At 36.7% G+C, this 23353-nt stretch overlaps 2 protein-coding genes across 6 annotated transcripts; both read left to right on the top strand.

Annotated features, from left to right (window-relative positions):
* Positions 1-484: 484 nt before the first annotated feature.
* On the top strand, positions 485-8834 carry LOC110621345 (altered inheritance rate of mitochondria protein 25). Of its 5 annotated transcripts, XR_006351756.1 has the most exons (14): positions 485-946; positions 1160-1769; positions 2463-2549; positions 3568-3609; positions 3718-3762; positions 6123-6188; positions 6281-6337; positions 6444-6505; positions 6572-6692; positions 7776-7853; positions 7965-8071; positions 8302-8365; positions 8475-8537; positions 8589-8834. XR_006351756.1 is itself a non-coding variant. In XM_021765600.2 (13 exons), exons 2-12 carry the CDS (start codon positions 1182-1184, stop codon positions 8330-8332), a joined length of 1284 nt encoding a protein of 427 aa, XP_021621292.1. In that variant the 5' UTR covers positions 485-946; positions 1160-1181; the 3' UTR covers positions 8333-8365; positions 8475-8834. The 5 variants fall into 5 exon arrangements, 4 of the variants coding, with proteins under 4 accessions (XP_021621292.1, XP_021621291.1, XP_043815172.1 ...); XM_021765600.2 differs by having other exon boundaries at positions 8475-8834; XM_021765599.2 differs by having other exon boundaries at positions 487-971; positions 8302-8834.
* An 886-nt stretch (positions 8835-9720) lies between these two features.
* LOC110621061 (uncharacterized protein At1g51745) lies at positions 9721-16035 on the top strand. The gene is made up of 4 exons (XM_021765099.2): positions 9721-10543; positions 12073-12632; positions 12803-13102; positions 14200-16035. The coding sequence occupies exons 1-4, from the start codon at positions 10362-10364 to the stop codon at positions 15453-15455; spliced, it is 2298 nt and encodes a 765-aa protein (XP_021620791.1). The 5' UTR covers positions 9721-10361; the 3' UTR covers positions 15456-16035.
* The last annotated feature ends 7318 nt before the right edge of the window (positions 16036-23353 follow it).

Below are 23353 nucleotides of genomic sequence, written 5' to 3'. Positions count from 1 at the left end.
CTTTCAATACAATACATACAAATAAACACTAACCCTAAAAAAAATTTAAAACATTCATAATATTAGGATAGAAAAAAAAAATCAAAGCAAATTCACAAAAACTATATGAAACCATTTAACCACCGATAAAAAAGAGATGTGGCAGAGCTCTTGTACGAATAGTACTTATTGGATACAAACAATATGATCTCGAGTTGTCGATAATCATGTATATAAAAATCCTCTCGACGACACATGATCAGCATGAACCATCAGGAACTTGCTAATAGCAAATAAAACAATAATATCAAAAGAAAAAATAAAAGCACAACAACCATCTTATTAATATCAAAAAGATGCACAACAACAAACACCGTAGGTTAGTAAAGCAAACCTCACCTATAAATACGGGAACCGCAAAGCAACAAAATTATACCGACTGATAATGAGCAATCGAGATTAAGCGGGTTCAACATCGGCTACAGGCTTTCTCTGCCGAGAAGCACCAAGGAGCCTCATACAACCAAAACAAAACTTTTATTAAACCAAGACAAGAAACGACAACAGGAAGAAAACGCAAACCCTCCTCAATGTTTCCTTTACACTTTTGCTCTTCTTTCATACCTTCTCCCTTCTCTCTCTTTGTTGGAGCTCTCTATGCTAATTTTGATTCTAGCATCTCCTTCATTGAAAGTAGTTGCTGTAGTTGTTGGAGCCCTTTGTCATCAGTACTCAGTAGAGCTGGAGTTGCGTACTTTAGGTAAGAAAACGTCGTATAGAGAAAACGACTTGTCGTAGAATCATCTAAAATGAAAAATAATAATAAAAAAAAAACAAAACCCGTTGGCTGTTTTAAAAGCGGGCGATGGTGACACCCACACCAGATTTACGCCCATCAAAAGATTTTCCGAGAAGCCGAGAGAGGAAGAAGAGGGAGTACAGCACACACAGCTCAGAGAAAAAAGCAGTAAGCATACTTCCTCTTGTTTCTTGTGAGTACTACTGCTTTATGATTCCACAAATAATTTCTGTTCCAATTGTATTCTTTATCACTTTCTGGTGTTTTTCTGTTTGGTTGGTGGGAAATCGAAGGAAAACGATAGTAAATATATTGTTAATGCTTAATTCAATGAGATATCGATGAGAAATTTAATACTCTACTATATTTTGATTTGTGTAGGCATTGTTACGGTTGATTTTAGATGAGTTGGATAAAGCGTTGTCGTTTTTTTGCCGAGGCTAACAAATTCACACTCTCCGATCATGGGGTTTCCTGGTTTAGTAAGCATCAAAATGGTATTCCTAGCATTGGAAGGGCTCGAAGTCTCCATTGTTTGCAGCTTCAGAGAGGATGGTTACCGGCAGAAAACGATGGTTTGTGGGCTGCAGATGTGGATTCTCTGCAAAGGCTGATTTTAGGAAGTAATATGTTAGTCAAATATAGGCTATCTCCTACAAGTTCCCTTTGGTTGAAACAGGGCAGAATGAGTGCCTCTCGCGGATATGCACATGGTCTGGAGAATGATCCTCACTTGAGTAGAGATTTCCTTGCCCAGCTTTGGATTGCAGAGAGGAAATTGGAAAAAACTAGAAAGAAAAGTAGAAGGAATGGCTGTTATGGTAATATGCCACATAATCGGCACCGATGGTTCTTAAATCCAACTGGAAGACAATTTTCGGATGGAACTTGGACAGAAGAAAGATCTTGTGACCATGGTGAAACAGTCCTGAAGCAACCACCTCCTAGCCAATCCGTCTCTGGTTTTCTGAAGCCATCTTCTCCAGAGGAAGTGAGTTTAATTCTTTGTTTTGCTGCTGGATTGTTTTGTCACAATATACCATTTACTTTATAATAATTTCTCTGTTGCACAACTGCTTTTAGTATAAGGCAAATAGAGGGGAATAGCTTGAGTATATAAGAGTTGTAAGTTGTAACTCAAAGGTTGGCCATGCATGTCAGGGCTCGACTGCTTCATCTAGAATATGTGCAATGCTTCTTCAATTAATAGTGATAAGTAATTGTTAAATGTTTCCTCTTAAATTAATTTTAATGTGTGTGTATTACTCAAGCAACATAGACAAATCACAAGCAGGTCTGGCCTTTAACTTTAACCATTGTTTTTGAACGTGAAGTGGATGATGAAGGCTTCCAAAGACATAACTCTGAATAATTTTCTCCCATATTTATTAAAGAACACCAGAGGTGCAAGGAGCATCACGCAATTCAGGCCATACAGCCAGTATCCTCTGTGTTTCCCCATTTTAAGTTCTAGTTATAACTTGCTCATTTCTGATCTCTCTCAAAAAGAAAATGGATTTCTTCCTCAGAATGTGGGAGTTGTGACTCTCAAGTGTCAACCTCAAAGAAATATAGATGAAGTATCTGCTGAATGCAATTGGGTTTATGAGCTCTAACGGAGAAACTTTGGCTGGTTTCATAAGTTCATATAACTGACTTCCTCTCTATTCCTTCAATTTTACAGGCCCTGGTTGCTCCTCTGCTTGCTAGGTCCAACTTGCTGATTACTAGGGATATAGAGTGGGCGAATCTAGTACTTGGTTTTGAGCAGGTGATCTTTCCCTACTCCAGCTTTTTTCCTCATTCAAATGCTAATCTGATTGCATACCATGGGTATGTATTTAAGTGAAGCATTTTGTTTGACACTGGCGAAGTATTTGACTTGTGTAATTTATTGTGTTTAACTTCAAATACTTTTTTTTTTCTACTTTTTGCTTGAATCATCTGAGTTGTCAGTATTTGGCTCCTCCACTTATTCAAAAATTATGAAACTGTCATCAGTTAATTGTTGTTAGATTGCTTGATGCTTACTACACTCTAACTTTGAAGTATTGCTGAAGAATGCAAATGAAGCTTTATTTGTCTGATGTTGCATTTAACATCTTCTTGTCACCTCTACTCTTGTTTTAAATGTATCATTGCCAATACCACATAGATATACTCTAACCTGGTTTTAGTATGCACCATGTTTAGTATATTGTAACTATCTTTCAATGATATGTGATGTTAAGGAGAAAATTCTTGGTCTATTTGAATTTAGAGTTAAGGTTTTTATAGATTTTTGAAATGAGAGTAATTTAAGGTGTGGAAAGTGGAATCCATATTTAACTTATTAGCCATTTTGTGATAAAAAGAGATGACAAATTCTATAAGCAGTAGTATTACACTTTTGGAACACTCCTCGAAAGAAGAAAGAACTGTAGTTTTTAAAGTTTAGATATACTTTTCCAAATATGCCTGTGATTAGGAGATAACAGAAAAGGTTTTATTTTCTATCTGTTTTTTTTTCTTTTGCATTTCTGGAACTTTATTTCTGTATTTTACTCATTTTACACAAGTTATAAATGAAAATATTAAATATTAGAAGGAATGTAAGAGCTCCAATGGTTGATTTTCTGGTTGGAATTGGATGGTTGGAGCTGTGAAGCTGTATTTGTATGTGGTTTTTCTCAGCAGGGTTACATTTTTCTCTTTCATTGTCTCAACCGTACTGCTGTTACAAAATTTGGTTATGTTGTAAAGAGCTAATTGGTTCTAACTAATACTGATTTTATTTTTGTGTTTTGCAGGAAAACCGTTATGCAGTAGTAGATGTGTGCTACCCCCAGGCTGTGAGTAATTATTTGTTCCCTTATCCTTCCATAAATTAAACTATGTTCTAACAGGATGATTGTCGTTGACTCCTTGTATGCCTTGAATCATCTGTGTTCCTTTTGCAGCCTGTGGGTTTTATTCGTGAGCAGAGTAATGTAATTGCTAGGCAGGTAGGCATCACTCAAAATTTCACCTCCTTTAACTTGTTTGCTCGTGAGTTTATCTGTTATCTGTCATACACTATTTTTCTCATAACAATCTATAAATACCATCATTCCCATATTTCCATGGAATGCTGTTAAGCTACATGCAACTTTGCTTTTCTTTAATGATGAAGTATATGTAAACTGTATGCAACCAACTGATTCTTTACTAGAGTAATGCAAGAGATCCTTGGTCACCCTAATCACCCAGGCTGGGAGACCCAGCCTTCTGGTTTCCATGTGTTCGAATTCATTAAGGGAGGTGAAAATTTGGCTCCATGCTTGAGGGGATAATCGATTAACTTAATAAAACTGGCTGCTTCCTAAAAGCTGAGGCCTTTGGGATTGGTGGTATATTTTTAACTCTTAGACCAGGTGGTCTTGAATTTATACCTTGAATGCTCTCTTCTTATTAAGTAATCAGCAGATGATAGAGATTCACTTGTAATTGTTCATGCACTCATATCAAGTGGCTGTTTGCATGAGTGATTGTACATAGGAACCTGTTATAAAGTGCTCACATACAAGGCATATAGCAATCTGGATGCCACTGGATTGTTAGCTTAGTCTTTAGAAATGCATAAACTGTGGATGAGTAGGGCCTTTCACCCAATCACCCCAGCATTTCTCGGGAAAGGATGATGATGCTAATAGAAACCACAAAATACTCCCGCATAGATTGAGTGTTGAGTGAAGCACGTTATATCAGAACAATTGCAATTAAAAAGCAATGGCAAATGTCTTATCATTGCTTGAAAGAGTCAAATAAGAATGATCTCTATATTAACTCATTGATCAATGATTGATACTCTGTTTGAAATGAAATGTTCTTATGCCTTTTTTGCCCAAATGACTTGTTGCACCCTGTTTGTTACCAATATCAGATGGCATTGTGGAATGTATGAAAGTGCCTTCACTCTTTTTTTTTTTTTTTTCGCAAGTCGCTTTGTTCTGTCCAACGTCCATTTCTCAATTAATGTTATCTTCTAGGTATAAACCTGTATGCTAGTTCCTATTATTCACTTATGAAATTTACATTGGTTGTTTGGGCTCAATTAACTGCTTCGTCTATGTCATATTTGGATGACATAAATCTAGTTCCTCATCCCTCTATTACATGTGCATTAGCAATTAGGCAATTACCAGGATCATGCTGCCCAAGGGAAGTGGTAAGCCTCCAACATGAGTTGAGAGCTCTAGAGGTTCCCAGACACAAACTGAGGGCCACTTATTTCACCTAATTGATGGCTAGAAAAGGGAATACTAGTACAGTAGTTTTCAAGTTTAGCTGATTCTTTTGGATTGGTATTTGATGGTGTATAGAGAGCAATGAAGTAGCATGGGAAGAATGTTCTGGTTTATGAATGACAATACAAGAGAAATACATTGTAAAAATTCAAATTTGATCGAATTCAGATTTAGCTGAAGGAGAAACTATTGCAAAGTAATGGAAACAAACCATTTAGAAAGCATGAAGATTGTTAAATTTGGAGTGAGTGCTGGCATACTAGACATTAGTTCATTCTTAATATTGGCTTATTCAAGTGAGCAAGTTGCTTTACACATTAAAATAACTAACCAATTTAATGTTGCAACCAACCACTTCCTGATGCGGAAACACTTTCCTTCAAGTGTAATCACATGGTTGTCACTTGACAATTTGTTAGTAATTACCCAATACAGGCCCAATTATACAGCCTTGCAAATGGTTGAAACCCCAAATTAGGTTTTGGTACCATGTTAAATTTGGAGAGAGTGCTGAGCATATTGTATATTAATTCATTTTTAATGTGGGCTTAGATAAGTAATTAAGTTGTTTTACATATCAAAATTATTAGCCAATTTAATGTTGTAACCCAACCACTTATATTTTCCCCTTTCATTTTATATTTCCCAATCTGGTACAAGGATTACTTACAAAGATGGCAGAAGGTCCAAAGGGATAGAGATATTGATATGGTAAAATTATGTAGGATGAATGAGAATGTTTTCCTGGATGGCATGGCAACTAGATAAGAAGGCTTAACTGAGTTGATTTTTCCATTACATGAAGCTGAACCAGGATATTTTGTTGATAAATCAGGAATCTTATAAATGATAGTATATTTATTCACATTGGAGTATCTGAAATTTGTTTGGGTATATTATTAACTATGTAAGTCCTAACTCAGTACTTTACATGCTAGAAGGAAATAGGCATAATAAAATGTTTGATTGGTATACCTTTTTTTGGTCCTGAAGTACTGCATGGAGTTGTTATCTTGCTCATTCAGATTTCTTAGATTACAAACATACCTATTCTCTGATGCCTTTTGTGCTTTTTTCAGTTGCTTCGTCTAAGGCGCCCGTTTGTTGCTTACATAACTGATGCTATGGGTAATGAGCTGTTCAGGGTGAGCATTTCATGTCAATTCTTTCTCGAGCAGTGCTTATGTTTTGATTAGTCTGCTGATTCTTTTATGAGAATATTTTTCGATTTATCTAGGTTCGGAGGCCATTTTGGTGGATAACCAGCTCAATTTATGCAGAGATTGGTGGTAAAGTATGTAAGTTTTAAATAATTGTGGTTTTAATAGCAATATGTTGTGAATCTTTGAGCATGTAAATGCAGTTCAGTTCATGAATGCGAAATTTATGTTCCTTTCTAGGAAGTTGGTGTGGTTCATAGACGATGGCATCTATGGAGAAGAATATATGATTTGTACCTTGGGTAATTTCAGCGTGCCTTAGTTTTGCTTGCATTTGGGACTATGCAAGCTAACAATGTTGTTTGCAGAAATAAGCAATTTGCTGTGGTTGAAAATCCTGGACTTTGGAATTGGACATTTACGTTGAAGGATATTAATGGGGAAGTTCTGGCTCAAATAGATCGTGACTGGAGGGGTTTTGGATTTGAGGTTGTCTCCTTTCTTTGTGATGGTGAAATAGTGATTGATTCTTGTGCATTTTTTTCTTCATTCCTAGCTTGTCGGAAATTTTTCTGGTAAAATTTGCCTGTTTTTATGAATCATTTTTTTGTGTTTCATTTGGTGGGTATTCCATTATAATTACTGGATTATTATTCTATCATTATGTCTGTGCCTGTATGTATTCATTTAGACATTACTGGACATTAAAAGGTTATGCTCTTTAGTTTGTTATCATTGTTTTGATGCTGCAAGCTTGTGCTGTTTGTGTGAGTTGTCTGGGATATTGATTGAAGACAGAAGCAATATAAATGGCAAAAGGGTATTTGATTAATTGGGTTGTGCAATTCATAGATAAAAGGGACGGTATTTTCAGCTGATATATCCACTTGAGATTACAATGATAGGTCTTATCATTAGGTATTAATTAAGGCAAAGTACAAAAAATTACCTTGTTTTTTAGTATATTTTTACGTTTGAGCCTATTATTTATATGTTGACAAACAACGGCCCTGTGTTTTGCTCCTGAGCAAAAAGAGAAAATTGAGTTGACGTAGCAATCCTTTGAATAACTAGTCGAGCTTATTTCATTTGGGTTTCATCCCCTTGCCAGTGTAGCAAACCAAAGGGAGCCTGTTTCTCTTGAAACAAACTATAGGCCTAAACTTGAAAATACACTAAATCACAAGACACTTTTTGTCCTTTACCTATTAGTTATTACTGTGTCAAGCTGAGGTCTTGACCTTTCATCATCCTGCTGCTCGGTTATTCTTTGTGGGACCATCCCTTATATATTATAACCGTTGTAGAGTTTAGCCACCTTGTTTCCGATTGATTTTTGTGGCTCCTCCAAATGTAGTGCCTGGAGAACAGAACTGTAGCTAAATAAATTAACAAGAGAATCATACTTGGTTATTAGAGGTCTCTGCCCCTTGGGACTAGAACGGATATTTTTTGTCATCAAAGAGTTGTGTTAAAACAGGTGAAAAAGGGTTGTGATCATTATAATTGCATCAATAGCAACTCTGAAAGTATTATTTTTAATTCTTTTTTGGGTTCGTAAATATTGTGCAGATCCTTACTGATGCTGGTCAGTATGTGATACGATTTGGTAGTTCTGATCCCAGGTCCAAGAGTGGTCGCGCTGCATCGGTAAAATAGCAAATCAGAATTTTAATTTCTTTGTTTCTACCTTTTCTTCTCGATATTTATATATTCTTTTGGTGATTTGTTCTTTTTGGTGTTCTGCCTTTTGTATTGCAGATTCAAGATTTGGAAGTTGCCCGTCCTTTAACATTATCAGAGAGGGCTGTAGCTGTTGCTCTTGCCATTTCTTTAGATAATGACTACTTCTCAAGACACAGCGGCTGGTAAGCTTGTTTTGCTGAACTTCCAAAAATCATATTAATTTTAACTTGTCTTCAAAACAGCTGCAGAACGAATCATATAGAAATTTGTGTTTTCTGTTTTTCTTCAAGTTTTGATTGCTTAGCTGCATCCAACCATCTCCACAATGCTCTATGATGTTTTTATTCTCTATGCAATTTTTTATCTCCTAATCGAGTTCAGGCATCAGTGCTAACATACTTTATATTTTCAGGGGAATCCCTTTTGTTGCTGTTGGCGAGTAGATTCATATGAGTTTGCTGGACCAGCTGGATCCCGTAATGTTGCTTTCTTTTTTCCTACCCCTGAGGTCTTTAAGTTGTAAACTTCAGCAAGTTGTTCTACCAAGTTCTCAGCTACTGCTTTCTGTTCATCTTGTAATTACAGGTGGTTTTAAAGGATGATGCAACTTTCCTCTAACCCTGCTGCTAGCTATCCTTCTTTCATCAATCTTTTCTCCTGCAGGACTAAGACAGGGACATAATTTTCTCAGGGATGATGTCTATTTTGACACAAACCTCTTTCCCCCTTTCACCCCCTTTTTCTGTCTGCAAAAGACCTAAGGCCACCATCCTTAATGTTCAATTTATATTCCTTGGGAAAAATATCAACCCAAATGGAGAGGACTACTGGTAGAAAATTATGAGCTTGGGAGGATTTCCTTTTTTTTTTTCTTCTTTTAATAAAAAAGTTGGATTTTGTGATGTTAAAATTCAGCTAACTAGTTCGATTAGAAGTTTGTCTTTAGTCCATTGGCACGATTTTCCCGTGGAGTTTGACAAAGAAACATATACCTGACTTGGTTTAATGGGCACCAAAAGACAAAAAGAAAGAAATGAGGAAGAAAGAGCTTTTGGAGCTGCTCAGTCCATTTAGATTATTAATTCAGCTCCTACTGCAACTGCTATACATAGGATGGGCGGGTGGCACATGGGGTGAATTGAATTGAAAGGGATTGGAATTAAAATTATATATATATATTTTTAAAACATTATATTTAATTTGAATTAAAGTTTAATTTCATTAAATTTAATTTCATTAAATTTAATTGTTGAAATAAAAAGTTTTTCATATTTAAACCGATTAAATCCACGAGCCTTGGCATTTTACACGGTGATATCAGATCTGTAATTTTTTTTTGGGTTAATTTTTTTTTAAATCCATGAACTCAGTCTCCATTGTTAAGGATTTCAACTTCAAAAAAATATATATTGATTTTCAAGAGATATCTTCATTGATGGTGAAGTATATCAAACTTAAGATATATGTCCTTAAATTTTTAAAATTCAATAATTTTATATTTATATTTTAATTCTATTAAATTAAATGTCTTTTTGTATAATTTTCTGTTAATTATTTTTTATTTAGTTTTTTAATTATGTCAAAAATTAATGTATATATTTTGATTGTTTAAAAATAAATAATTTAATCTCTATATTTTAGTTTTATTAAATTGAAAAGAAATGTTATCTTCAATGGAGGATTTTTTAATTTGATGACATTAAAATATAAAAATTAACATATTGAGTTTTATAAATGGAAAACCATATATATTAATTAGAGATATCTCAATAAAAATAATTTTTCCATTTATTTGACCCTTTGGTCGATGTGGGTCTGGGAAGAAGACCCATAGAGGCCCAAATGGCAGTGAACAGAAAGGCATGAGAAGCACGCGTTAGGCATTGGACACAGAGCGAGTCGTGCGAGTTAACCGCGTGTAAATCAGTGAGCCACCACTCTTCTTCACATCGCCCACTGGTCCCCTTTGTTTCTTTTTCTCTCTCTTTTTTTGTTCATTGTTTTGTTTTTGCTGGGTCTTTCCTTCCTTTCCTTTCCTTTCCTTTCCATACCCAAACAAATAATATAACCAACCTCATTTACCAAACAACCACCCGACCAACCATATTAACAAAGTTTCAAAACTCCTTCACTGCCACCTCCACCACCACCGCCGCCGCCGCCGCCGCCGCCGAGTGTCTCATAGTCTCGGAAGCTTCTAAAGTGTGTCACACAGAGAGAGAGGATAATCGTCGAACTCGGACGCGGACAAAACCCTAGAAACAAATTAATGAAAATGAAAAATCCCCAAATCTGAATGGAACTCCTTTTCCCTCCTTGCGGATCATTCCCTCACGCTTGTTTTCGGTTCCTCCGTTTCTCTCTTTTCTTCGCTGGCGGCTGAATTGTACTCTTTAAGAGAAATTGAAATACAGAGCGTGCCTGCGGGCGCGCGTTCCCTGGTTAACCATTAAACAGTGTGTGTGTGGGGCGATGGGTAGTTCGGGATCCGGTGCGGCTGATTGTGGTATAGGACCGATCGTTTGGGTGAGGAGGAGGAACGGCTCATGGTGGCCGGGGAAGATACTGGGACCTGAAGAACTGGCGGAGTGTAATCTCACTTCTCCCCGAACAGGGACTCCGGTCAAGCTCCTTGGAAGGGAAGACGCTAGTGTGTACGTCTTGTTATCTATGTTTACCATTGACCTCCTCTTTTCTTTCTTTCTTTCTTTCTTTCTTTCCTTTTTTTTTTTTTTTTCTCTCTTTTAATACCATATATATCATTCACCAAATCTCCGGTTCACCTTTTTTACTTGTCTAAACACTTTTAATTTTTTGGATTGAGAAATATTGGATTTTCTGGCGTTAGAGTTTGCATTTGTATTAATGAAATATTCCATAGATGTCTAACAAACAAATGGATGCCGAAGTTGTTACTAGTGTGGTTGATAACATAAATTTTTATTTTTATTTTTTTCCGGTGGGGCAAGTGATATGTCTATCGATGGGTATGCCACTGTAAATGTAGCAGACAGTTAGACCCTCTGACAATATTGCGTTATTGTCTTTTGTATGAAGTGCTTTAAGTGTAGAGCCCAGGTGTATACCTTTGAGAGATGAGATGCAAAAGGAAGGAAATATTGCTAGCAATTCCAATTAACATCACATTCATACAGCAACTACTACAACATAAAACAACTGAGCTGCAACTAATGCTACAAGTACTTGAATCTGTATTCTATGTGAAGTTAAAGTGCTAATGAAAATATTAAAATGCATGAGCCTCATCTCCTTAGTATTCTAGGTTTCTTGGAATTCGGTTAGAGAAAATAATGGAAGAAAAGAGGAAGTAGGTGAAAGAAAGGGGAAAAAATATGACAAGAGAGGGAGGGAACTATTTAGATGGGAATATGGAAATACTATTTGGAGAGGAGGGTCATCTGCTTCTCTTCCCTTTCTGCCACCATCTCATCTTTTTTTTTTGCCCCCCTCCTCCCTCTTGGAAAAGCACTTTCTTACTGGATTATGCATTTCTAAGATACAAGATAATTGAGATTTGTTATACTTGTAGTTCTTTTTTCTGGATTTAGAATTAGGCTGAAAAGTAAGTGGCTTTAAGAGAAATTCCATTGCTTTTAAGCAAGTTTATTTAACTGAGATGTAATGGCATATTTTTCCCCTGGGATACAAGAGATATTGACTTTAAGCATTATATTCATGGCCCTTGGTTTAGCCTATACTGTTCTTGCTCACTTATAGTATCTTGTGGTATTAAACTTGATAATTTATTTTGTGATGTTTCTGTTTTATACCCTGTGATAAGGATTGCACTTCACTTTTTCGTCTTCCATATGATGTTTATTTGTAAGAGGAAGTAATGGGAAGAATGAATAGTAATCTTTTGGAGAGATAAGTCTTCTGTTGATATACTACATCTGTTGGATATATTGATGCTCAAATTTCTGCCCCTTGTTTCCCCTGAAAAATGTTGAAGAAAATGTTACTCTCTATTTCAAGTTACTGATATTTTGTGTTTAAGGACTTCACTTGTCTATTCTGAGTTGTTTCTCCCTGAAAAACGTTGAACAAAATGTTAATCTTTATTTCAAGTTACTTATATTCCGTCTTTATGGACTTCACTTGTTTATTGTGATCTCATTGGAGTATGCTTTTTTAATGAAAATTTTTTCTGGTACTTCTTCAGGGACTGGTACAATTTAGAGAAATCTAAGCGTGTGAAGGCATTTCGATGTGGTGAGTTTGATGATTGCATTGAAAGGGCTGAATCAGCTCAGGGCATGCCAATCAAAAAAAGAGAAAAATATGCACGTCGAGAAGATGCAATTCTTCATGCACTTGATCTTGAAAAACAACTGTTGAAAAAACAAGGAAAATTAAGTGTAACTGCTGATCAGCAAAGAAGTAAATCACCTGGGCCTGCAAAGGAGCCTGGTATTGCTTCAGAAGGTTTAACGAATAATAGTGGGAAACCTGGAAATCCCAAATTGAATACAGTTATCAAAGATGAGATTGTGAACAATCCTGTGAAAACCAAGGATGTAAATCAGCCAATCTCAGAAGATGATCATTCTGAAGCAACACCGCGGATGAGAGGATTGCGGGATTTTGGGCTTCGGACTGCTTTAAAGCGAAAGTTTCCGTCATCTGGTGATTCAGATGGTTCTATAATACCTATGGCAGATAATCACTTTCTAGGTCATCCTGTTGGTTCCCCTAATGCGGAAAGGACAAATCTTGCAAATGGTAAACATTCTTTATGCAAAAGCAGGTCATATGAGGGTTGATTGTGGAAATATTTGGTCAAGAGACATGGTATGAGCCAGTCTCTTGTTCAAGTATTGCATAATAGGGTAAATTGGAAGTCACACTCATTAGTTGCAATCTGAATATGGTGTTGTTTCTACTTATTTCAGGAGTGGATGAGATGGGATCTCTTTTCCATGCCAAGAGGTGTAGACGTGTTTACTTTCCAACTGAGTCTAGTGATTCTTTGGATGATAAAGAACTCCATCCAAGTCAGATTAAGATGTTACATTCCCATTTTGAAGATGATGGTGGCCACCTTAATGATAGTTCCTTGAATGAACCAAACTCTTCTTCGGGTTTTATGGGAAATGTTGAATCTGACTCTTCGGAAACTGACTCTTTTGAGTCTGAGTCGGATTCTTCTGAGACTGAACCAGATGTGGCTGACAAAATGAGTGTTTTTCCAGGTCAAGTATTTATTCTTCCTATTTATGTCATTATCATCATTGTCCATTGAATAACAAATTGATTGCTTCATTTATTTTTACTGCTGCATGTAGTTGAGAGGTCAATTTTTTGTTTCATGTTTGATAACATCTGTTCTATTCTAGAACTTCAGTATTGCTGGTTATTTTTCCTAATTCTTTTATTATTGAATGTACTTCTTTGGACTGGTTCTGGTAGTGAGCAGTATTCCTAGGCATGTAAAATCTTAATGGTCAAGCACCTTTCTTCTTCTGTGTTTTTCCTTTTTTACCATTTACTTATGAGTTAAGTAGTTACAGTAGTTTAAGGTGCCTGTAATTTGGGTACTCTTTCTGATGCAAATGGGAAGTATTGTACATTTGTATTCTCATGATGCATAAAATTTCTTCACTCTAGAAATAGTATGAAATTTCTGGAGGTTTTATCATTTACTTCTTTATGTTTGAACTTGAGTAATTTGTTGCTTTTTTTGGGGGGGTGGGGGGTGGTTTAACTCCATGATCCACGTGGAAACTGCAAGTTTATTCTGAATGTAAAAAAATTGTAGTTATGAGATAGAAGCTTTTTTCATTATCTTTTTTATTTTTCTTTTTGGTAGTCAGTTAAGGTTCCTTTTCCAGACTCTCCCTTTCTTCCCATTCCTTCTCTTCCTCCCCTTTTACATTCTGGGATAGCTGCTGTGGGATGAGCATGAACTAGCATTGTTGGTTGTGGATCTCTACTTGATTTCTCTAGTACACTGATTGCAACACATGTAATGTAATCGCTTTGTCATTTTGTGCTAGGACTGTAATTGTACTGATTTGCACATTGTATGGATCTAGTGCCCCTTCTTTCAGTTTTTTTCCTCAGCTTGTGTGTAAAATATGGTCCTTTCGCACTCTGTGGATGTAAGAGTGCAGTAATTACAGTGATTCGGGTGTATTTCATCTATGGTCTTTACGGCTTTTTTCTATTAAATTTGGGTTTTCTATACATTTTCTTTAGTTTGTTCATTTTTAATATTATGCATCCTTTTCTTTTCTTTTCAAAATTTCGTTTATTTTAGTCTCATTAGCCTCTGTGCTTGTCTGTTCAGGTACAGCTATGCCTACAGAAGCTGAACAGGATGTTCTGAGACAACCTGACGTGCCAGGAGAACATGGAAGTACAAGCAGTGAGGATGCTGATGAATTAGCATTTTCTGGTGAAATGCCACATCTTTATCCTGATGATCCATTTCTTGCTAATGAGGCGGTGTCCAAATGGCAATTGAAAGGGAAAAGGAATATTCGGCACCTTACTAAAAAGTCGGTAGATGGGGCTGAGAGAAAACTTTTGAATGGTCCTCTTCATGGAACCTACCATGGGATGAAGGGTAGCACTTCTGGTCAAAGGGCATATGGTTTTGATGATGGTGATTTGGGCAGAAAATACATTAGGACCATGGTTGATGTGGATAGTGGACACTATTCGTACGCGTCCAGGTATGCATCCAAAGGTAGAAATAATACTGGTCATAATTTTATTGATTGGAGGGAAATGGCTTGGGAGGATCGTCCTGCTTTTAAAGGTCGTTTGGAGGAAAGGGCAGAACACTTCAATCCAATAATTGGACGTCATATGTATGGTGGAAGGGCAAGATCCATTTTGGTAGATGTGGATTTGAAGGTCCAAGTGAGCTATCAAAAAGAACGTGTTCCCATTGTTTCTCTTATGAGCAAGTTAAATGGGAAGGCAATAATAGGGCATCCAATCCAAATTGAAGCCCTTGAAGATGGTTGTTCAGAAACACTTATTTCTGCAAGTGATTATCATGCCAATGAAGCAGTTGACCATGATGGAAATACTTCACTTCCACCGGCTTGGAGGACTGCTCGAAGGACCAACTTTAGGGTCCCACGCCCTCATTTATCATTAATGTTGGGTGCGGAGGATGCTGAGGATCATCCGTTCATAGATCAAGGAAGGTCACCATTTAGGAAGTCAAGTATAGGGAATTTCAATCACAAGGCAAGCCTGGTGCGGAAGAGCCTTCCCCACATTCGACCTTCAATTGATAGGAAATTCCCAAGAAAGCTGCAAAAGAAAGCAAGCTTATCATCTAACCAAAAAACAAGAACCTTGTCTTCAATTTCTGTTCAACAGAATTTCAGAACTAAGCCATTACATTATTCCAGTAGCAGTCAAATGGATGGGCTTATCAAACCTGAGACATCTAGGCCAACCACAGTTGCTTGTATACCTGTCAAATTAGTCTTCAGTAGGTTACTTGAGAAGATCAATAGACCGCCATCGAAAGCAGCAAGTAAAGTGGTCATATCAAATAGGGATGCAGAGAGACAACCATCATAGTTAGCGTGTACCAAATCATATGGACTCATTAATACTGAAGATGCAATAATTGCTGCTAATTTCCTCCTGACAGAAGTAGTACTGCACCCAGACCTTTATTAGCACCAATACCATTTTAATGAACGTTAAATGAAGCAACAACGGGTAAAAATATACAGGGAACATGTTCGACATATGGTTGTTATGATGTTAGGATTGCTAGATATTGGTGCAAGGTACTGAAGGAAAAGCTTTCATTAGGCAGAAAAGAAGGTACTAGCTATTACAAATAGAAGCTGGTAGTTTGATATTCAGGTATATGTACATTTTTTATTCCATCATGTTTTCAGGTTTCTTTTTTTTTTTTTTTTTTTTCAAAAGAAGTATAGAGAAATGTGGTACAGTGGGATTGATGTAGACTTTTTTTGTAATAGTTTCATTTAATCAATGATTAGATAGAGTGATGAGAGCTTAGGCATTGTGCTGCTGTAGAATAAGTACTCAGTGTAGGGATAGGCAACTATGCTATGTGATGCACAAAGTGCAAAACTCCCAAAAAATGATTACATGTTACAAATGAAGAATTTAAATTTGTTGGTTATTGTTCCTCTGGTATGTACTCTTTATTCCAGTATTACATCTTGGCTGCTTCCTTCCATTGATATTCTGCTTACGTTTTGCATTTATGTTTAAGCTTGACAAACTCCTCTGATCTGCGTGCTCAAAAATCATCTTTGTTTGTTGAATGCTTTTGAATGTTCAAGGATTTTGCAGGTGAGGTATTCTTGTTCCATTTTCAAATAAGCAAGTCTTTCTGCCTGCTAAGTAGCAGATGATTTGTGCAATTTGCAATTCCCTTCGGGTCTAGCCGTCGATTTGTTTGTGGTGGTTGTTTGAGTTGAATTATTATTATTATTATTTGAAATATATTAATTAAAATTTATTAAAAATTAATAAATGTGTTTTAGTTATAAAAAATTCTGAATAAAATTAACTGGTTTTTTCAAACAGTAAAATAGGCTAGTAATTTCTCTTCTATGTTTTAGATTACTCCATCTTCAATTGTTCGCTAATTTTCCCAAACCCAAACCCAAGCCCAGTGCAATATCTTTATCGATCTTTACTATTTTTGAACTTCATTTTCTTTTTATATTTTATTTTTTAAAAATTACATTTATGGCTACCCACGGCGTAAATATGGCGTATAAATAAAAATTTCTAAATCTACAATTTTTTCAGTCATTCAATTTTTCATTTAATCCACTCAAATGTATAATGTATAAAGGGATCAAAATAAGATTATGAAATTTATTACAGAAAGTATCCCTACTTATAGTTGTTAAATATAACAATAGTAATAATACCAATATAAATATAAAGAAAACCATAAGTTAATTGAGAAAAAAAAAAAAGAAGAATTGCAAAATAAGATCATGAACTATAGAACTAAATACCAATTTACGCCATGCATTAAGACAATGAATTTCAAGAGAGACCATAAATCCTTTTCTTTTATCATGAGAAATTCTTCTAGGGCCAGGATCACTTCATAAGAGCATGAAAAAAAAATATTTCATTTTATTTTTTATTGACTAAATACTTCTATATTTCTAAAAATCCAATCCTTGAAACAATCTAAAGACTCACAAATATTGATAAAGTCTCTCCGCTAGTACAGATTCACAGTAATAGAACTTTTGCCGATTGTGATTCCACCGGAATGTCAGATTCCGGCAATGAGGGTATGGAAGAAGATGATCTTTTGCAACATAGTGGCCGTAGGAAGCGTAAGGATGGTGAAGGAGGTTTCTCTTTAGAAGAACAAGACGGTAGAAAGTTTGAGTCTGTTGGACAACCGTCTCCAATGGGTCCTTCGTTTAGGGATATGCTAGTCAATGGGAGTCCTAATAACGAGACTGTGATTGCTGACACAGTTGAAGTGAATGATGAGGAGTCGTATGAGCTTTCTGATGGGGAAGAGGATGAGGAGGATGAAAAGTGCCCTAATATTAAACTTACTAAAATTGAGAAATCTCGTTATTGTAAACCATGGAAGAACTCCTTGATTATCAAGCTGATTGGAAGATCAATAGGGTATGCCTATTTATCGCGAAGGGTGAAGGAACTCTGGAAACCTAAATCCCCTATTGACTTAATTGCTCTGGACAACGATTTTTTCCTTGCTCGATTTAATAGTAGGGAAGATTTTGATTTTGCACTGGAGGGTGGACCATGGATTATAGCTGATCATTATTTGTCAGTTCGCCAATGGTGCCCGGATTTTGATCCATTTAATGTTTCCTTGGAACGCTTGGCAGTTTGGGTTCGATTTTCATGCCTTCCAATTGAATATTTTAATGAGGATTTTCTTATGCGATTGGGGAGGAAGATAGGAGATCCTATCAGAGTGGATAATAACACTAGCCGAGTGACAAGAGGGCATTTTGCGAGATTATGTGTTGAAGTTGATGTTACGAAGCCTCTTTTGTCGAAATTCAAGCTGAACCGGAGAGTTCGACGTATTGAATATGAGGCATTGCATATGGTTTGTTTTTCATGTGGAATTTTTGGGCATATGAAGGATAATTGTCCTTCGTTGCGGAAAGAGTTGCAGCCAGAAAATGTAGAGAATGTGCCTAATTCGGTTCATAGTAACCCTGCTCCTAAGGTGGCTCAGTTACCCGAGAATCAGGTGGTTAATCCAGCTGTTTTAGATGATTTTGGTGATTGGATGCTGGTTAAGAAAGATAGAAGACGTAATCAACGTCCTCAGGAAAAACCTGTATTTAAATTTGGGACAGGTGATCATGGTCCGAGGAAGTCAAACAAGGGTAAATCAACGATGAAGACCAATAATAACCCCTTTAGTTCTCTAGTTATTCTCCAGGATTCTGAGACTCATATAGAACATAATGCGACTCCACCAGTGGTACAAGATTTTCGTCCTGTCTTGGGCAAGAAAAAGCTACGGGATTCTAAAGGGAAGGGTCAAGTGGTTTCTACTGTGACAAGAGAGGAGACTCCCAATATTGCTTTAGATTCCTATGTGAGATCTAATGGGCCTGCTGTGCAAAGTTCAGTTCTAAAAATTAGAGGGGTTTCGAGTGGATCAGGGGGATTTTCTAGAAAAGCTGCTGCACAAGATGACCATGTAGTTGTTCAAGGGAATAATAGAACGAATCAATCAAAGACTTGGGTTGTTTCTAACCCGAAATTGGTGGGACTTGCAAATTTAGAAACAGAATTGGATAGGAATCAACATGATAATTTTAATGATCCTTCGTTTCCTCATCCAACCCGTCCCAATATCCCAGCAGCTAATGGAGATGGTAATCAGGATATGAATCTTGACGATGATGTGATGATAATTGTTGCTCAGACTTCCTTGAATGAATTTCAGAATAGTGGTTTAATTGGTAAGATGCCCTCTAATGAGGGGTCTCACTAGATTTTTCGTTCTATTATAGGTTCAGTCATCCTCATGGCTTTCTTTTCTCTCTTATTTTTAATGATTATTGGAGTTTGAAATTGTCAGGGTGCTGCTTCTCCTAATTTTCTGAGAGCTTTTAAGGAATACAATCGTATCTATAAGCCTCAGATTTTTTGTTTGGTTGAGCCTCGAATTTCTGGCCATTCAGCTGATAATGTTTGTAAACAGCTAGGTTATGATAATTGGGTTCGTGTCGAGACTTTTGGTTTCAGTGGAGGCATCTGGATTTTATGGTCAGAAATATTTTTTAAGTTAACGCTTGTGTCGACAGATCCGCAATTTATTACATGCAATGTGTTACTTGATAATGGGGACTCGTGGTTAGTAAGTTTTGTGTATGCCAGCCCTGACATTAGTTTACGAAGACGTTTGTGGCATTCGGTTCTGGGTTTCAATGGAAGTGAGAAAAGTTGGTTACTGTTGGGAGATTTCAATTCTTTTACAAGCGAGAATGAACAAACCGGCTATGTTAATGTTCACAGTATTGGGGCTAGTGATTTTCGGCAATGGATTTTTGATAACTCACTTATTGATTTGGGATTTGAAGGTACCCCTTTTACTTGGAGTAAGGGTGGTATTAATTCTTCTTATAAAGCTGCTCGATTAGACCGTTGCTTGTGTACTGAGATTTCGCGCATGACATTTCCTAGAGCTACAGTTATTCATGCTCCAAAGTTGCATTCTGATCATTGTCCTATTTTTATGAATTGCTTTGGAGTTACAAATTCTTCTGTTCGTCGTTTTCATTTTCAAGCGGCTTGGACAGCTCACAAAGATTTTGTTGATGTTGTTTCCCATGGTTGGAAGCAAAATACTTCTTTATTTGATAATTTGAAATCAACCAAAGACTCATTAAGCCAATGGAACCGGTCTGAGTTTGGGAATATTTTTCATAATAAGCAGAGGTTGATCCGTCGAATTGATGGTGTTCAAAAAAGCTTAGCTATCCGGCGAACAAGAGGTTTAGTGAAGCTGGAATTTAATATGAGACGACAGCTTGAAGATGTTTTGAAGCAGGAAGAATTATACTGGTTACAACAATCTAGGGAGGAATGGATTGTTTCTGGTGAGAGAAATATAAGGTTTTATCATCTTTCTACCGTGATTAAACGCAAGAAGCAGCAAATTCTCAAGCTGAGAAATGGGAACAATGTGTGGATTGAAGATTCTAGTCAACTTAAAGAGCTTGCTAGCGGTTACTATCAGGAGCTGTATTCGAAAGATTTGGCGGTTGACTGCAGCCATTTTGTTAGACCTGATGGGCCTGCTCTTTCTTCTTCTCAACGGTTGCTTCTGGATCGTCCTTTTTCTCATGATGAAGTATATGATGCTTTGCGCCTTATGTCTCCTTACAAGGCTCCAGGACCCGATGGTCTACAAGCAGTTTTCTTTCAGAAATCTTAGTCTGCGGTAGGTTCACAGGTTTCAGCGTTTATTATTGAGGTCTTGGGCGGGAGGGAGTTTCCAGAGGAAGTTAATGAAACGGTGCTGACTCTTATTCCTAAAATTGCTTGTCCAGAATTTATTTCTCAGTTCAGACCAATTAGCTTATGTAACGTGATCTATAAGCTTGTTACAAAAGTGTTGATTAACAGATTGAAATATGTTTTGAGCTCTCTCATTGGATTGGAACAAAGTAGCTTCGTTCCTGGCCGATAAATTATTGATAACATTGTGGTGTTTCAAGAAGTTTTGCACACTATGAGAACGTCTAAGCGATCAGGGGGTTTTATGGCGATTAAAATTGATCTTGAAAAGGCTTATGATAGACTAGATTGGGACTTTATTCAGTGGGTGCTGGGTTCTTACCACTTTTCCGATGCTTGGATTTCTAATATTATGAATTGTGTTAGAACATCTTCTATGTCAGTGTTATGGAATGGTGAGAAGTTAGAATCTTTTAAACCGACTCGTGGTGTGCGACAAGGCGATCCAATGTCTTCATATCTTTTTGTTATGTGTATTGAACAACTTTCGAGAATGTTTAAACAGCTTGTTCGTCAAGGCAGATGGAAGCCGATTCCTATCTCGAGTAGTGGTCCGATGATTTCTCATCTTATGTTCGCAGATGATATGGTTTTGTTGGCAGAAGCTTCTGTGGAACAGTTGGATTTGATTTTATCATGTTTGGATGACTTTGCTAAGGCTTCCGGGCAGAAAGTGAATTTAGCTAAGTCTTCTCTTTATTTGTCGCCTTTTGTTAATAGTGATTTGGCGTCACTTTTGTCTTCAAGGTCAGGTATTCCTTTGACTGCTGATTTGGGAAAATACTTGGGTGTGCCATCTATTCATGGGAGGATTTCAGTCTCGACATATAGTAGTATTTTGGATAAAATGAGAGGCAGACTTGATGGCTGGAAGGCGAGAGCTCTATCAAAAGCTGGACGACTAATGTTAGTTCAATCAGTTCTTAATGCTATTCCTGTTTTTATGATGCAGAGTGCTATTTTACCGGTATCGCTTTGCAATGAAATAGAGAAAATATGCAGGAACTTTATTTGGCATGGGAAGGATATGAAGCCAGCTGTACATCTGATTAATTGGGATACAATGTCCTTGCCGAAGCGGTTAGGTGGTCTTGGCATCAGAAATATGCGACAAATGAACCAGGCTCTATTAGGGAAGTTGTGTTAGCGAGCTTACAAGAATCCGCAAGCTTTGTGGGTTAGGTGCCTTTTCAATAAATATGAGTCGGGTTTTGTTCATTGGGATGTCGCTAAGCGAGCTAATGGTTCAGTCAATTGGAAATCTTTTTGTTATGGTTTGGAGCTACTTCGAAAAGGGATAGTTGTAGATGTGAATAATGGGATGCACACTAGATTTTGGCTGGATGATTGGTTTCCGGTTGGGCCTCTTTGGAATTTTGCACTTAAACCGTTGATTGAGTTGAATATGCAGGTTTGTGTTCGATATTTCTGGGTTCCTAATGTAGGCTGGAATTGGGACATTTTAAATTCTCTTCTTCCTACTGATGTCCTTTTATATTTCCAATCAATTACTTTAGTTGATGATATGTTGTGTTTGGATAGTTTTGCGTGGAAGCATTCTTCTTCTGGCTTATATACAGTTAAGTCAGGGTTTGATACGTTTTATTCAGAAGTGTTAGGATCTAATATGGATTGGCAAGGGATGTGGAAGGTTAGGGTGCCACAGCGAGTTCAAGTGTTTTTGTGGGAAGTGGCACATGAGAAAATTATGGTTAATGTTCAACGCCGAAAGCGAGAATTTATTGATTATGATTTGTGTCCTCTTTGTGGAGTTGCAAGTGAATCTGTTTTGCATGCTCTACGAGATTGCCAACATGTGAAACAAATTTGGAATTCCTTTTTACCTACCAATTTCGTTTCTCCATTTTTTGATATTTTGAATATGCCTTTATGGCTATCTGCTAATATAGAAAAAGTAGGGCTATTGGCTAATGGAATACCATGGGATGTGCTTTTTAGTTCGGCTGTTTGGTGGTTATGGAAGCGAAGAAACTTGTTGGTTTTTAATGAGAATAATGACCAGGATACTATTAATGCGTCCTTTATTCAGCTTCGAGCAAAAGAATATGTTCATGCATGGAGGTTTTCGATGCAGGCTGGGTCTGGACCGAGAGGCCGGTCTTTGAAGTATGTTGGGTGGAAGCCGCCAGAAACAGGCTGGGTGGTAGTGAATTCCGATGGTAGTACATTGTTGTCAGCAGGAAGGGCAAGTTGTGCAGGTTGTTTTCGAAACAATGAAGGTAGATGGCTTTTGGGCTTTCAACGGTTTTTGGGCAATTGTGGAGCAATGGAAGCTGAGCTATGGGGAATATATTATGCTTTAGTATTAGCATGGGATTCATGGTGGAAGAAGATTGAAGTTCAAACGGATTCTCAACTCGCGTTAGATTTACTTGCAGGTAGAGGTGCAGGAGTTTTTAAAATTGCTAATTTGGTGAGAAATTGCCGTGATCTTATCAATAGAAACTGGGAAGTCAAGATGGTAAAAATTTATAGGGAAGCAAATGCGGTAGCGGATCGTTTGACTAGTTTAACCATTGGTGATAATTTTAATTTGAAAATTCATCAATAGCCTCCTATTACTATTAAATTTTTACTGGATGCTAATAGGTTGGGGTTTTCACGGCTTAAATTAATAAAATAAGGGTTATATCCCTCTTTTTGAAAAAAAAAAAAAATCCAATCCTTGTGTGGACTCCACGCGCAAAGGTAATATTGGAAATAATAAATGCACATTTTTATTAATATATCTTAAGTCTATACTTGATAATTGATATATTATTTAAAATTACAATATTTCAATAAAATAAATGATAGATATTATTTAAAAATTATTAAATATTATTTTTTACTAACCCGAAAAATATAATAATTTAATATTCAAAGTAATATTTACCAAAACAAAAACAAATCTGAAAACCTCCAGCCCTTAGATAGATTTG

Source organism: Manihot esculenta, chromosome 8 (assembly GCF_001659605.2).
Source record: "Manihot esculenta cultivar AM560-2 chromosome 8, M.esculenta_v8, whole genome shotgun sequence".
Classification (NCBI taxonomy): domain Eukaryota; kingdom Viridiplantae; phylum Streptophyta; class Magnoliopsida; order Malpighiales; family Euphorbiaceae; genus Manihot; species Manihot esculenta.
The sequence above is the reverse complement of the archived record's forward strand: the minus strand, read 5'-3'. Positions and strand labels throughout refer to the sequence as shown.

Excerpts from the sequence above, each read along its gene's own strand:
- LOC110621345 (XM_021765600.2), top strand. The coding sequence starts at position 1,182 with ATGAGTTGGATAAAGCGTTGTCGTTTTTTTGCCGAGGCTAACAAATTC. Across the intron at positions 2,550-3,567 it reads TAGTACTTGGTTTTGAGCAG|GAAAACCGTTATGCAGTAGT; the intron begins GTGATCTTTCCC and ends TGTGTTTTGCAG. Across the intron at positions 6,693-7,775 it reads GGAGGGGTTTTGGATTTGAG|ATCCTTACTGATGCTGGTCA; the intron begins GTTGTCTCCTTT and ends AATATTGTGCAG.
- LOC110621061 (XM_021765099.2), top strand. The coding sequence starts at position 10,362 with ATGGGTAGTTCGGGATCCGGTGCGGCTGATTGTGGTATAGGACCGATC. Across the intron at positions 10,544-12,072 it reads GGAAGGGAAGACGCTAGTGT|GGACTGGTACAATTTAGAGA; the intron begins GTACGTCTTGTT and ends GTACTTCTTCAG. Across the intron at positions 13,103-14,199 it reads CAAAATGAGTGTTTTTCCAG|GTACAGCTATGCCTACAGAA; the intron begins GTCAAGTATTTA and ends TTGTCTGTTCAG.